At 35.5% G+C, this 16,417-nt stretch overlaps 2 protein-coding genes across 2 annotated transcripts in view; one reads left to right on the top strand and one right to left on the bottom strand.

The window, feature by feature from the left end:
• The window catches only part of LOC123546089 (uncharacterized), a 48,803-nt gene extending 39,276 nt beyond the window's left edge, over positions 1-9,527 (bottom strand). The window contains exons 1-2 of the mRNA XM_053551156.1: positions 9,103-9,527; positions 8,447-8,486 (exon numbers count right to left, since the gene is read on the bottom strand). Of these exons, the coding sequence (XP_053407131.1) occupies positions 8,447-8,486; positions 9,103-9,120 (58 nt within the window). The 5' untranslated portion in view covers positions 9,121-9,527. The remainder of the gene's footprint in view (positions 1-8,446; positions 8,487-9,102) is intronic.
• Positions 9,528-12,521: 2,994 nt separating this feature from the next.
• Positions 12,522-16,417, top strand: LOC123547862 (BTB/POZ domain-containing protein 6-B-like). Its single transcript, XM_045335107.2, has 3 exons — positions 12,522-12,658; positions 13,332-13,648; positions 14,531-16,417. The coding sequence occupies exons 2-3, from the start codon at positions 13,362-13,364 to the stop codon at positions 15,546-15,548; spliced, it is 1,305 nt and encodes a 434-aa protein (XP_045191042.2). The 5' UTR covers positions 12,522-12,658; positions 13,332-13,361; the 3' UTR covers positions 15,549-16,417.

The following is a 16,417-nucleotide window of genomic DNA, read 5'->3' as shown; positions in this document are numbered from 1 at the left end:
TTTACGTTATGTTTAAACTGTTTCATAAACGTACGGTTGAAGACTGCTCTTAGACTCGTTTATTTCAAATTTGATTTATCTTAATTAACACATGATATTCATAGATGCATTTTATTTAGAAGGATAAACTTTTTGATTCAGTCCCAAACAGAGTTATAATGACAGAAGCTCGATCTGGGATGTCGTTTTTCAACAAAATATATGATATTCCCAGGTGGGCACGGCTCGTTTTATCATGCTGGACACGACTGATTCTGCCTCTGCGACCAGTGTACTGTTCACCATTCAGTCGGTATCTTTCTGGTAAGCACCCCTTTTAACAGTCAATGGTACTGTCCAAATTAAAGCACTGTTCGCCATTCAGTCAGTATCTTTTTGGTAAGCACCCCTTTTAACAGTCAATGGTACTGTTCAAATTAAAAGATGGACAAGTTCATTATAGAAATTTAGCAAGGTAAGGGTTAAAATCCAGAAGAGCTGTCAATCTAGTGTTCTCAAACCTTTTATACGACACACCTCCTGTTCTTAAAAAGACAAATAACAGAGTATGTCCTTTTGTTCCTGTTGAGATTTTTTGATCGCAAAAAGTTTAGTTTAGCGTTTCAGCGAAATACTGAAATACACCAGCGACATAAAACTGATACTTAGTCTAGTAGTGAAAATATGTTTAGGTGTTTCAATGGTACAGAATTACACTTGAATAGTAAAGATCGGAAATTCTGTCAAAAATGTATCCAGTTAGATATAGAGGTATATAAATACATACATGAACATAAAGACATATACTCCACCGTATTAAAATGTAAAAGAAGTCTATAAAAACCTCATAGAACTATTTAACATCGTGAAAAACTCGTGAAAATGTTCACTCGGTCCAAGACGTTTCGATGTTACACTAAAACAAACCAGTATCCACTTTATCCTTTACCCTGGTATATTTCTAAAATGGACTGGTCCATCATTTAATTTGAGCAGCTCCACTTATTATTCAAAGGGGTTCTCACTGAAAAATTACTGACTGAATAGCGAACAGTGCAGACAATGATCAGCATGAACGGACATGTGCAGGCTGATCTTGGTCTGCACTGGTCGCAAAGGCAAAAATATCTTGCCACCAGCAGACTAAATATTCATGTGTTTGTCTTATGACACTTTTTATTACACCTTCATGCCCATTAAGGGTGTACTCTGAGTTTTAGATGTTTCATTTAAGTATTTTAGTCTTTCGTGAAGCTTTTCTAATCTTTAGTATACATAATAAAATTAAGCGGCTTCCTTTATTACAGAAACACGAATGTTAATTCAGTTATACTGAACAGTTTTCTGTAAAATTGTATGTCAAAAGATGCATTTTGCAATAACAAATAGGCTATGAACTATCAAAAAAAAATAAACTCCCCCAGACGAAACACAACCAGGAAGATTGAAAATGTGCAAATTATTGAATGTTTCGCTCTTTACAGAAAAGTCAAGTTATTCTAGTTCTGGCAGAGTCTATTTTAGAACAATTTCTGATGATTCGGAGGTGAAAATCTTGTCAACATAGGCTCGCTCTGGTATCTAACTCGAGACCTGTTAATTAATGTAGTGTACCCGTAACGGCAGTTTCCGTGTGATTCCGTATTCTCGTTAGAAACTTCGGCATTCCTCGGACGTAAATATAGCTCAATGCACACGCGCCTTTCCGTAAAAAATCGGAGAATGCCGAAACTGCTCACGGAGAATACTTAATTGCCAAATTTCGTGCTGTGTTTCCATGTTATTTTGTTTGTTTGTTTGTCTCTCTAAAGTCAGTTAAGAAATCGAAAGTATTGGAAGCTATCGTTCTGTATTCCATCACAATATCATTAATCTACAGGAGCTATTCCAACCTTGGAATTATGTTTTACTGTGAAATTTTGGCCGCATAAAACAAATCTCTTCGAGCAAGGGTTATAACTAAAATGCCATGTTGCGGCATGGTATGATTATAAACGATAATGTTTTGACAATAAATTCAGATTGTATATTGGCAGCCTTTACTTCTGGGCGTATTTATGCTATAAATTCGAAAACAGAACTCATTATTTCCTGTAATTACGTAATAAAAGATATGAAAAATCGCATATGGACAGTCAGGTTTTAATTTTGGCGCTCAAACCTGATCAGTTTGTAGAGGGTAAAGAGCTATATCACGATAATATACCGGAAATATTGTTTACATGTAACTCCCCATTCTCTTATCAAAAACGTTTGTAAACAGCACAAGTAGACAAAAATAATAACTGAATATCCTCAGAACATACCTCTCTCCATGAAAATATCGCCTTCGTTAAAGGCCATTTTATACTGATTTCATGACGAAATCTAAGTACGGGGAAATGCAATGTTGTTCTTATGTTCATAACATCCGCTCAAAAATATCACAGACAACTGACAATCTTAAATTGCTAATTTCAGTGCTGACACCTGGGTCATGTAACGTAGAATAAACCATTGTCTTATACCACAGGTGGCCCGGTGGTCTAGTGGTAACACGCCTGTCTGTCAGTCCAGAGGTCCGGGGTTCGAATCTCGGGACTGGAAATTTCTGAGATGCTCTTGAGTGTCTCCCACCTAACTAAGAGGCTAGTACTAGTTCTTCCCAGGAAAAGACGGTTTCGCGTGTATCGGTGCTATACACCTGTCAGACTGTCTATTCGCAAGAGTTAGCTTAGTTAGCCGGACAGGCCTGTTTCTAAAAGGATTTCTCTCTGTGTGTTCTGGGGGCTTCGTCTCACTCTGTCCATCTGGTCAGATTGCTCTGTGTAGATGATGAATTTTGCGCTTTGCGCTATGTAAAGCGCCCTTGTGGACGTGTTTATCATAACAAGGGCGCTATAAATTTTTATTATAAGGGGACATATTGTATAGGCAGATAATTTTGTTAACTAAATCTATCTATTTTTTCACAAGAGGTTGCAGTTTCTTTTTGCGTCAGTATATATCTAATATCATTTTGTATATCTGTGTTGTCTGCAAACATTTTTACATATAATGTGTATTTAGTAAGGGTCATTGTGCACACTTTTGTGTTTTATTCGGTACATAGATATATATATTTATTTACCTTTCAATATTGTAGATATTCAACCTTTTTTACAGAATTATCTCAATATGACGTCACTTTCCACTTATTACGATCATCTGCTTACAATGGCACTTACTTTGCGCTTCTCATTTTGACGGCTATGACACGCAAATTGTCCAGTAATTACGTGAACCCAGGTTCACAGTCGAAAACTTAAGATTAACGACCGATAAACCAGGTTTTTCGAACTTAAAACCAGCTTTTTCGAATACTAATCTATATCTTCGAGCGAAAACATAGGATAACGCCGTAAACCATATAGTTCACGCTCATAAACGTAGGTTCATGCTTGTAAACCCAAGTTCACGGTCGTAAACATAGGTTAAGGTTCGTAAACTATGGTTTACGAGTGTGAACCGGGCTTTCACGAGCGTAAACATAGGATAACGACCGTAAACATAGGATAATAACCGAAATTCGCAGTTCAATAGAGAAACCTAGTTTATCAAACGTAAACCATTGTTTACGGTCGATATATTAGGATTATAAAAACAACTATGAATTTCGGGCGTGAACATGGGTTTACGACCGTGAGCCTAGGTTTATGACCGTGAACCATAGTTTACGCAAGTGACATGTATGGCAATTGTCCAATAATTACGCCATCCCAGGTTCACGGTCGAAAAATTAGGATCAACGATAGATAAGCTATGTTTTTCAAACGTAAAAGCATGTTAACATATTTTTTCGAGCGAAAACATAGGATAACGTCGTAAACCATAGTTCTCGCTCGTAAACGTTGGTTCACGTTCGTAAATTTAGGATAACCAACACAATTTATAGTTCCATCGAGAAACCTAGTTTATCGAACGTAAACATGGGTTCGAGAGCGTAAACTATGGTTTACACCCGTTATCCTATTTTTTCGCTCGAAAATGTAGGTTAGTATTCGATAATCCTAGTTATTCGGCCAAGAACGTAAATATTGGATAATCGGCTTGCCGTGAACCATTGTTTACGGACGTGAACCTATGTTTACGTGCGTGATCCTATGTTTACAGTCGTGAACTTGGGTTTACGAGCGTGAACCAAAGTTTACGAACGTGAACTTAGGTTTACGTTCGCTAAACTAGGTTTCTCGAACAAAACTATGATTTTCGGTCGCTATCCTATGTTCACGAGCGTGAAACTATGTTTACGGTCGTAAACCCAAATTTACGGTCGTTAACATAGGTTCACGCTCGTGAACTTAGGATAACGACCGAAATTCATAGTTCAATCGAGAAACCTAGTTTATCGGACGTAAACCTGGGTTCACGAGCGTTAACTATGGTTTACGCCCGTTATGTTTTCCCTCGTATATATAGGTTAGTATTTGAAAAACCTGGTTTTACGTTCGAAAAAAACCTAGTTTATCGATCAATAATCCAAGTTTTTCGACCGTGAACCTGGGTTCACATAATTATTGGACAATTGGCATGCCATAGACGGTTTCCGTCCAAAACCTTAACTGCAGTGTGGTTCTAATAAACCGTATCAGCAAAATTTTCCCTCATTGTCTTAGCAGTCTGTCGCGTTATTTCAGTGCAGTCGTGTCAAATCGGAATAAACGCATATAGTTTTTGTTCTCGCTTATGGGACTTTTCACTCTTACAAAACCGTGCACGTGGCGTTCGCAGTTACGGATTTCGAGCACTTTGAAAAGCCGCCGTGATGTAGTCAGCCAAGACGTTTAATCATATCAAATACCATTTAAAAACAATTGAACAGGATCAGCAATTTTTCAGGACATAAGAAGATTTACATATGATTAATTTATCTCTGACGTCATGTAAAAACTCTTATTGAATGACTTGCCGGTCAGTAAGTGTATACAATAAGCTACATAGATTTACACAAATTTTTCTTCACATTTGCCTGGCGATTAAAATGTTGCTCTTTGCAGTAAGGCATCTCACTTAGATCTTTAACGTCATGATATCATGTCGATAAAAAGATGCTAGTTTAAATGTCTGAAGACGCCGTTTGACGACATCCTGTCCCTAACAGAACTGTCATGCTATCCCGCTATTTATCTCTTCATATAATGTCCAATTGCTTATGAGAACACAGAAGTTGGGCGCGTTAAGTTCACCTTAAAGTACTAATTTAAAAAAGAAACCAGACAATTAACTAGGAATTGAAAGGAAAAAAATACCTAGTTGGAGAAAAACAAACTTTATTTGGCTGAATTAAATTGCTTTCGGGATTATGGGTAAGTATATATGAGCTCGGAGATTTTTCGCAAAGTTATAAGTTCTGGAAATTGTTTGTTTCACGGTGACAATAATTTGTAAAGAGTTTTGTAACATACACACATCTTTATCAATGTGAACTTTTCCAACTCTTAGATATTGTTGAAGTAAATATCGGCATATTTGAAACAGACAAGTAAATGTTCCTTTCCACAAAGCCGCTTTTTGTAACTCAGATGTTTACCCTGCTCAATTTCTATAATGAACTTGTTGATCTTTCAATTTGGACAGTACCATTAACTGTAAAAAGAGGTGCTTACCAAAAAGATACTGACTGGCTGGCGAACAGTGCAGATCTTGTTCAGACTGCATGAATCTGCAAGCTGATCATGATCTACACTATTCGCAAAGACAGAATCAGTCATGTCCAGCATGATAAGGGTTAAAAGAAGATGCAGTATAATATCTTTAAAATTCACCTTGATATATCATCCAAAAAAAGAAATGTTGTGACAGAATTTGCTAAGTTGGTCAAACCAATATAAAATTATAAAAAATAAATTTAAAACATGAGAAGGTATTTTGTTTCAATGGCAAAGTAAAACAAAAAGAGATGTATTCATCGTTTTTGTATATACATACAATGATAAAACAACTTCAGCTGTAGGGTACGGAACTTTCTTGATAGACGGTGTAAGCAATATAACTTATGGTAACGATGTCATCAACTTCAACAAACTGCTGCCATTTTCTGACATTATAAACTATCGTAACTTTTTTTTAATAATGATCCAATCAAACAAAAATGTTCCAGTGTAGTATAAGAAATCTGCCCCTTAAGATTTAGTCTGTCGACATGTTTGGAAAGAACCTGTTATAATTATCAAACAAAAACCCTTTCACCTACAAAGTTAATAACTTTCTTCCAAAGTTACATAAATCTTTAAATCTGAAAATGAAATAACTCTCTTACAAAGATACATAAGCGTGGGATGTCGTTTTAATGACCTTGCATCAAAACAATTTTCCTGTTTTGAATTAATTTATTTAAGACATTATTTTCTTACAACGCCGAAAGAACTTTGACATTAGCATGCGTCGAACTGCAAAACACTTTGAAATGTGTTCAATTAATACATAAACAAAGCTACATCAGTATTTAATGTGCTGACATAAAAACATAAAACCGAGTTTCTTCTTTTAAAACATAATAAGAATTTCGCCTGAAAACAAGAACATTTTTGCATTGGTACAATTCGCGTTTCCATTTTAAAGACTTTGAAATACTGTGTCACGGCAATACGATGCGATAGCAACGGCAATACGATGCGATAGCACAACACATGGCGCGAAAGTACGATGGCCGTACCGGAACACCGAATTGAACATTGTATCAAACTGTTGTAACCAGCTGGCGTGAAGCTGATCTTGGTCTGTACTTTTCGCTATTCAGCCAGTAATTTTTCAGTGAACACCCCTTCAAATAATAAATGGTACTGCCCAAATTGAATGATAGACCAGTTCATTTTAAAAGAATTAGCAGTGTGATGGTTAAAGGAAGTGGATCCATAATCATATTGTATAGTTTCTGTTCGATTACGATTTCTCCGTATGCGTTTTCGGTGCTCAGCGAATGTTACGTAGAGACCGTACCATAGCTCTTCGCATTCTTTGATTTTTCACAAAAAAAAGTGGTTTTTACAAGAGCACCGGTTACGATTAGAAATGTAAACAACGGACTCTGTCTATAAATTATTTGAATGAATAAATGATCATCGATCTTAGTCATAATACTGATTGACAGTGAATGCTAATGACCCCATGTGTTGCAGAAAGGTATTTAGTTTGTAACTGTAATTTCCTGTTACATATTCCTATTCCTATTGATATACACTCAGTTCCAAACGAAAGTGTGCACTTAGTTTTCTGTTATTTTTTCTCGGTTATTTTCATGAAAACTTATAATGTTTGGTACCAAAATGTAGATCAGTTCGTAAACAAATTGGTGTGCATTTTAGACTTTGCGTTATACCTGAGAGTTAGTGTATGAAAAAAATGAAACAAAAATGTCGGGGAATTTTTTGAAATATTTAAACTTAAAAAGTGCACACTTTCTTTTGGAACTGAGTATACATGTACTGTCGAAACTGGTAAAGTAATTGCTTATATTTGGACAAAGCCCACTGTCTTTGCCATTTGCCAGCTGCTAAAAAGGCAAATATATAAGATTCAGTGTAAGTTATATTTCACTGGTACTATCAGTTAGTAAGTTGATACTCTAAAAAACACGTCAGAGAGATTTGGGCAGTTTTTGCCGATTAAAACGTTTGCAGCATTTATTATATTTTTCTTTACACGAAAATTGCCGTAAGGTAACAAAGCGAATACGCCGATAATCCGGAGTACGCCGATCAAGTTACGTGTTATTGTCACAAAACTGTTCCAGTTCACGTCGGTGCACTTAAACTGCCTAGCTATAGCTACTGCTGTTATAGGGAAGTGGTAGAGTGTCTGCTTACATGTGAGAGGTCCTGGGTTCGAGTCTCAGTTAGAGCCTAACAATTTTCATTCTGCTACAGCATCTTTTTTGCTATTAAAGGACTGTTCCAGTTGTTTTATATTTTTAGCACACAATATCATGGATCATTTTTTTAGAAATCCAGATCACAGTTGAATGTTAAATCAAATGCACTCAAGTAGAAAATATTCGCTATATTATGTCCCTTTGATGTTACTGCTCTCCAGGTCCAAGAAGAGATACATTTCCTTGATCACAAAATTTTCTTTTACATGAAAATATTAAATGCTCATAACTCTACGCTTCTGGTTAAAATATTGTTAATATATCTATTTTTGAGAAATACATGTACATTTGTCTTCATTTCAAAGCTTTTTAACTTCATACCTATGATTGGAAAAACTTAGGTTCTATCTCTATATTACGGAAAGCATTTCTCAAAAGAATTTCTCTTACGGGCGAATAATGTCGAAATACCAGACGAGAATATGAACTCTTACGGAAATTGCCGATTGTTGTAACGGGTTCACTACCTTAAAATAAACGGCAGGTTCAGCTAGGAAGGAAACAAGGAAACAACTGACAATGCTTTGCAGAAATTGCGCTTTTAACACATGTTAATTAAAATACTCGAAGATTACTCACTTAATTCGTAAATCACAACCGCAAGAAAAGCTTCTTTGATCTGAAAGAGAAAGATAATTAAAAGAGTTAATGGGGAAAATAAAATACCTACACGATTAAAAGAGCGCGCCCAAATTTATAGTTCAATTTTAACACAACTTTCAGGGCAATATTTGTTTATAATTTACTCTTGTATGGAGTCTGAAAAATATGCAGAATAAAAAGATATAGTCATTTAAACATTTCAAAGTAACAAAGAAATTGAATGTTTAAAAAAGTGCTAAGACCCAAATTTGCTTTATAATACAAAAAAAAAATGACACGTTCAATCAGAACTTTACGTATCAAAAGCATACAAAATAAATTAGTAGGCTGAATGTAGTGGGAAAACTTTTCCCGTTGAGACAGAATTTACTACAGACCAACAGTTTGTTTTTCAAAACTCTTGCCTTTAATTAATAAAACAATGAGAGCTTCCCTAAGAGCAAATATCTGGTATACGCAGTTAATAAGTTATACATTTATAATTATGCATTTTCTATTATTCTCGAAATGTGTCTTCGGCTTAAAAGTCTAATGGAATTTAATAAAATAAAATAAAATAGTAAAAGGATTATTAATGTTCTAACAGTAAATTCTGTGAAAGTGATTAAGTTTAAGAAAATGTTACGACTCACCATCGTTTCCTGCCACATTTCGTTATGAAAATTATATGTCAGCGTATCACATATTCATAATTATCCAAAACTAAACGAAATTTGAGTGCACTGTCTCTTCAACCCATGACGTACAACTTTCGAAACATAAAAACCACTAAGGATTAGAAGCAAACATATTAAAAGTCTCTCGCTATAGAAATATCCGGTAAAAAACACTAAAGAGAAAATTCCAGTAAATTTTACGTGTTACTCATCTAGTAATGAAATATGTACTTCAAAAGGAATTTGTTTGATTTGACATCGACAATTTAGTCAATAATTGCGATCAAATTATACAACATTATTTTTTTTTCAATACCGCTTTACATCCCCGCCTCTTCGACAGCAATTTTGTGAATGCTGCTTTTCAGAAAAGATTGGAAATTAAGCGTCCCAGTACACCGTGAGCGGAGTAGACGGAAATTAAAGATAGGTCGAAAACCGTTCAATATCAATAACGTGTTAATTGTTTAAGTGTTTTGATTTACAATCAATACGCTATTAAGTTGATATGAATGTTCCAACCGCGGTATACAAATAATTATTTGTCGCCGTTATTGTTTATACACCGTTATTACCAGCTTGAAAGCTTTATTCAGATGGTTTACATTGATTTCTGACTTCCTTTCTGTTACTGCTGCAAATGGCTCTAACATGCGCAATAGATGGAACCTGTTTGAAAGCATGTTTTTCACGTGTAAATTAAAACAAAAATGCGAAGGAAACAAGCAGGATTTATTGGGATGGTCGGGTAGAGTTTTACAAAACCAACCTTTGAAAAGTTAACTTAATGTACACCAGATGTGTGTCTTAAACGTTTTATATCTACATTAAAAGAAATATCGTGCAACAGAAAAGTCTTGTTTACTCAAAGAACATTTATGAAAATAATCTCCAAACATTTTAGGCAAGTGTGATATCGGACTCTCATTCGGTTCATTAAAAGGGTTTTAATGCTTGCGTCCTAGATGCCGGGCGGCATTTATTACAAGCGTTAAAGTTCAAACTTTAGTTAAGTACGAGCGAATTCTGTCGCATACTTCTTTAAAACTCGGTTCTTTTACATAAAAACAGCAATATTCTTTAAGAACATGTAAGAATTGAGTCCTGCCTCAAACTTGTTAAAGTCGGTCGCGGTATTAGGTCTATATATAGCACCCAATAGTGCGGGTCAAGTAGCGTATCTTGTATTTCAACATGATGGGTCAATACAGGACCCCTAAGTTCGTGTCAGGTGGTGGGACTATCAGCACGATAGGGCCAATCCAGGATCCCGTAGTTCGTGGCAAGTGACGGGACTAGTATTAAGGAAATGTATTTTAACACTGCACCTTTTTCACAATAGTTAACATCGTTTTGATTTTTATAAATTATTATGCACAATATTTTACCATACATCGAAACGGCTTGTTTGTTCGTAATGAAATTTTACCGATTGAACCCGTTCTGCGAAATCCGGTTAAATGGACCGCGGCATGTGTATAAAGAATGCTTATTCCGGCAATCGATGCCGAGTTGAACCATGAACATGGTTTAATCGTCAGTTCCATTATAAATGTGAACGGAAAGCAATTATTTATGTAAATTTTATTAAAATATACATTCCTGGCTGCCAGCAGTAGCAGAAATATTAGATTAGAGCAAGAAAGTCTGTATAACGCCTAGTCTTGTCAAACAAAATCATTTAGATTTATTCTGATGAAACAAATGGTCAATTAAGTCGGCTGTTAAGACAACAAGTGCTAGCCATTTTGATTCCAAACTGCTATAGTTTCCAACATGGGTAACAAGTACAACACAGTGGGATAGGACTTTTTTCATTTCAATAATGTGGTGACAGCAGTAAACTTTTATTTTATTATGTATTACGCGTGCGATCGAGCGAACTTATTTATAGCCGCCACTGATAACCCATATGGGCGACTCCCGCTTACCATCGATTTTATAGTGACAACAAGGGGCAAGTTTATGGTCCAGTGGGAAGACGCAAAACTACGATATCAGGAGTTGCAGGTTTGAGTTACGTCCCCCATACCATCCTAAAAACCTAGCACGTATAGAAACTCTGAAGATTTCTATCTTCTGTAGAGACTGTCATCTAAAGCAAAAAGTGACTAACACTCTCTAATTGGAGAGTCGCCAATAATTAGTGGCGGTTTTATAAACCAGGGAAACGTCTGGAATCAGAGCATCTCCTGTATCGACAAAAAATTAATGACCCTTTCACGAAGACATCGCCTCCACATCATGATTTATATATACATATAAAACATTTTTTGTACACAATTACAAATGGAGGAAGTGAGTGCAATTTTCCATAGAAAAAAAATGTAAGAAGCCTCATATTGAATATAATTGACATGGCTGCACTACTGGTTTATACAATATGTATATGATAAGCTCTGTGGGCTTCATCGAGTTCTACAATCAATGAAAAATGCTTGATTAACATTTAGCATGAAAGTCTTTTCCCCTGTCACAGTCACTCGCACAATAAATTTCTTTATTTTTTTATAAATCAACGCTAAGTATTACTGACTTCAAACGAATTCAAATTATAGACAGCAGAAGTACCAAATTTCCTTACAAAACAGAAACTTCCATTCAACTTACCATTGACTAACATCAATTCAACGCTGTAAAATTTATACAAAAAAAAGCTAGAAACTTGTCTAGAGTTTCTGGAAGCATTTCAATAAAACACTCTCCTCTGAAAGGAGCATTTGGTCATTTCTTCTTGGCATGCGAATTAACCCGCACGACATCTTTATTGAATACCAAATTATCTCGAGCTTATTTTCCTTCGTTAGGACGTTATTTAGAAAGACTGACATATTATTTCGGCAACGGCAACAGCATATGTTTAATTAAAGAAAATTCGCAGACATGACAAATTAAACACGGTATGCACATCCGCAGTCCAAGAATAACGTTAAAAGAGAGAAAATTACGCGCTTTCTTTGTGACAGAAAGAGATGTTAGATAAGAAATAGTGTTTGTGATGAGTGTTAGGGGACAATTTTGCGACGAGGGCCCGTTCAGACATTTGTCGTTAAAAAATCCAAGTCATCAAAAGAACTGCTCACACTAAATGGAATTCTTAGTCCCAAAATTTGTATGCGCTCGTGAATACAGTAGATCCGTAAATATTCTCGGTTTTGAACGGCAAAGATATGTCTTTGAAATATTTATGTCTAATTTAGTTTCGAATTTTGACATCATATGACTACGATAAAAAAAAATCTTAACGTACGTATATCCAATGATATCGCACAAATACGGAAATTGCCGCACTCTCTGATTTAAATCGCTGAACCGCATTAGCGCTCATTTTTGTTGAGTATCGATTTTCACAAATGGGTGTCGAAAGACAATAGTTTCGATCGGCTTAATGATCTTGTAAAAACAAAGTGTTAATAAAGTAAATGAAATATATTTAGGTAGTATAATACATGAAAGTGATATTTAAGGTATTTAAATTATTGATAAAATGTGCGAAATGGAATCTGTAATTAAAAGACCATAGTTTACATTTGTAAGTGCATTTTTGATCAATTTAAAATCCTAGTATTCTTTAAAATATTGTATTTTGTTAAACAGTTAATTTTCTGAAAGCACTTAAATCCAAGTAAGATACATTCTGTAATTCGTAAAATTTGTTTATGATCAGAAAATAAGAGACATCGCTCATTCTTTGAATAATTAGAAAATAGATAAGAATAAATGTATTTCAAATATTACGAAGACAGTGTCTCAAGAAATGGTGAAGTTTGAGAACTCAATACCATTGACTAATGTTGAAACATTGTTAAAGTTTCAAAGTTTTATAGAAATGCTTTGCCAATATAACGTTGTTTAAGGCAAATTGATTAAAAGAACTGTTATTTCAAGTCGCAAAGAACAACTTGTATATAAAGTACATGTTGCTATTTAAAAGTGAGTGCATACACTTGCTATTAATTCTTTTAAAAGTATACTTTTAATTCAACGGAATGACCATTCTTATCCCTTGTCAAACCGATGCACCACATCAGAATAAAACACATGTCGAAACCTCCATTAAAAGTAAATTCAGCGGACGGTCTTCACGTTTCTGGTCGTAATATTCAATTATCAATCAGTCATTTTTGCATGTCTCTCTCAGAATAAACATTGTATACCATTACGTAGAAATACATTCATGTATTAATGTGTTATTTCCATTTCAGTCGAGATAGTGTGACTTCCATTTCTGAAATATGACGACGCGTGGATATGACATCTCCACAAGTCTAACAAATTGGCGGCAGGCAAATACAGCGTCTGGACTCCTGGAGCAACTCTGTATGAGCGGGACGCTTGCAGATGTCTATTTCGTATTTCCGAGTCGCGAGGGACAGCAGGATTCACTTCCTGCACACAAATTTGTGCTTGCCATGCGAAGTCCTGTGTTCGAAAACAAGTTTTTCGGACCGGATTCGGAAAAGCAAGAATCTGAAATCATCATAAGAGATGTACGGGCAACGACTTTTAGAATATTACTAAGGTATGGCATTGATTTCTTTCTGAAATCTAAATAAAAAAAACCATGGACTTAGCTCTAGTGGAAGAGTAAATGACCTCAAATGCAGGAGTCGATTTTTTTACGATCCTCAAATGTATTTCATTTATGGCTTCCATAACATGACTAAATACGGTACGTCTGCTGATACACGTGGCGAAGCTGAGAACAAGTTGGATAATTGTTCAATGTAGCCAAATTAGGATAAAAAGAAAAACATGAACACTCTGTAGCTTAAAAACTATCATTATCATGTGACTTCTTGTCGATAGTTTTGCTAAATGACCGATCTATTTTCGACAGTCATGTTTACTCGGCTAGTTAGTCAAAAGTTTAAAAGTAACACCGTTTCAACAAATTTCTGATGTCCTGTATCTTAACACATTGAATTGCCTGCTAGTCAATAGTCAAAACTATTTTCCGAGGTTCAAAGGACCGAACAACCTCGAAAAGTAGTTTTGACTATTGACCTGAAAGCCATTCGGACCTAGGAGAATGCTTTTTTACTATTGATCGTCAAGCCATTTGATACAATTACAATGTCAAATCTAAAAAACACCGATAAAACAAGTTATGTTTAAATACAGACACTGTCCAAAGGGCACCTAAATTAGTTATGTAGCAAGGAAAAATGATAAGCAGAAAAATAGGAAAATCGCGATACCACTTCTTACTTGTTAAGTATGTGGGCTAAAATCATTAAAAACCATTAAGTTATCAACGCACTTAAAAATCAAATTATTAGAATCGTGTAATTTGATTTTAGTCTAAATAAAATCGAGAAAAAGTTTGCCATTTAGGAAACAATTAATGAATTATTCAACAATTGCTTGGTGTTGTTTTCAATGATTATCAATTTCATTTAAGGTACATTTACACCGATTGTATCGAATTCGACGGCAATACGGTTCTGCACGTGCTTTACGCAGCGAAAAAATACGATTTGGAGAATTTAGTCCTGGAATGTGAGCACTTTTTACAATCTGCTGTGGATGTGAACAATGCTTGTTCAATGTATAACCAGGCTACATTTTACGAAATGGATATCTTACAGGCTAAGGCTCTTGAGTTTATTTGTATGAATGCAAATGATGTTTTCGATACAGATGACTTTTTAAAGCTCACACCCCTGTCTTTACTTGCGATACTGAAAGCAGGCAATCTTGGTGTTGAAGAGGAACTGGATGTCTTTAAAGCGGCTGTGAGATGGGCCTCCCATCACTGTGAGAAAAAGGGGTTCGACCCTAACCCAAAGAACCAGAGAGCGTGGCTTGGTGAGGCATTATACAAAATCCGCATGCCTATAATTCCGGTTCAGGATTTCACGACGAATGTTGTTCCATCCGGGCTACTATCGCAAGAAGAAAAAGTAGAATTATATATGCACATGACGTCACATCGGAACTCGGACGCAGACGAAGATACTGTAGAGCATGTCGGGAAATTTGACGCTCAACATCGTCCTGGAAGTGTGTTTGAACTAAAATTGCCTGTATCTGGCACAGACAATATCAAAAAATGTTTGACGGCTGCGTGTCAGATTCTTTTAGTCGCAGACAAACCGCTACGGCTTAGAAAAGTAAGTTTATTTTATAGCGCACAACAATATGAACAAAATATTGTAGTAACTGTAACAAATATGAAAGACAAATCGTTTGTGAGACCAAGACTGGAGCCTGTGCCGCCAAAAGGGCCAATATCATTTGCAGAAGGTGTATACCTCGCAGCCAATACCCAGTACAACATTGCCGTGGCGTGTATGATATACAGAGGTGATGTGAAGGCACTGGAGTTCACGGACACACAACGCGGTGTTCTTTTAAACATCAGTAGTGTTTTCAACTCTATTTCCTCCATTCATTTGTCACGAGTTCACTCTTCCTAAAATGCCTTTTTCCAAAGCAGCCATTGTGAAGAAAGTCAGTTTGGAGACCAATTATTATATATTATTAAGTCACATATACTAACTCTACAACTCTAGGGAAACGAATGCTTTTGGGAGGCAAGGGTAGTGTATAGAATTCAGTTTTGTAACATAAATTCTTGGGAATTATTGTTAAAATTATATTTAGAATCTATTGTCATTTTTATTGGTCTTAAGTTCTTAACACAGTCACATGACAGTGAATTACATAGTCACTTACAAAACTCCGTTAGGTTAGAATGAAACCTGAAACGTCAATATTTTTCCTTTGACGTTCAATTTCATATCGGTTGTATGATATCATTGTGACGTCATTTCATGCGTGTCGTCGCGTTTAAAATTCACTGCTGATGACTTTCTCGTCAGGCTTATCCTTTATGTGTCTTTTGGGATTAAAAGTAGCAATATTTGATCAAGTCTGCCCACCAAGCGCACGAGTTGTTATAGGGACATACAAAATGAATACATGTCATTGTGACGTCATTTCATGCGTGTCGTCGCGTTTAAAATTTCTTTAATTAACGAGGACACTTTTAATTTTACCAAGGTTAAAGAACAAATTTAAATAATTAACATAATATTGTAGTAGTATATGCATATAAAAAGATTATGACATTTGCATCAAGAAATATGCACTCGTTCTTTCGCGGAATAATATTGCGCTTCTTAAGTCGCGTATTTATAAATTTTTTGCAGAACTTTCCACAGGTAACCGGCGACTTGTTGGATTTAATTGTAAAACAACTGTTGCCTGTAATTTTGATTAATATGGGGATCTCGGGCTACTCCCTCGGTCATATCACTTTTCCTAAGTCGATGTTACATCTAGT

Source organism: Mercenaria mercenaria, chromosome 9 (assembly GCF_021730395.1).
Source record: "Mercenaria mercenaria strain notata chromosome 9, MADL_Memer_1, whole genome shotgun sequence".
Classification (NCBI taxonomy): domain Eukaryota; kingdom Metazoa; phylum Mollusca; class Bivalvia; order Venerida; family Veneridae; genus Mercenaria; species Mercenaria mercenaria.
Note: the sequence above shows the minus strand (reverse complement) of the source record. Positions and strands in the feature narration are given on the sequence as shown.

Coding starts and splice junctions, on each gene's coding strand:
- LOC123547862 (XM_045335107.2), top strand. CDS start 13,362: ATGACGACGCGTGGATATGACATCTCCACAAGTCTAACAAATTGGCGG. Junction 13,649..14,530: donor ACTTTTAGAATATTACTAAG/GTATGGCATTGA, acceptor ATTTCATTTAAG/GTACATTTACACCGATTGTA.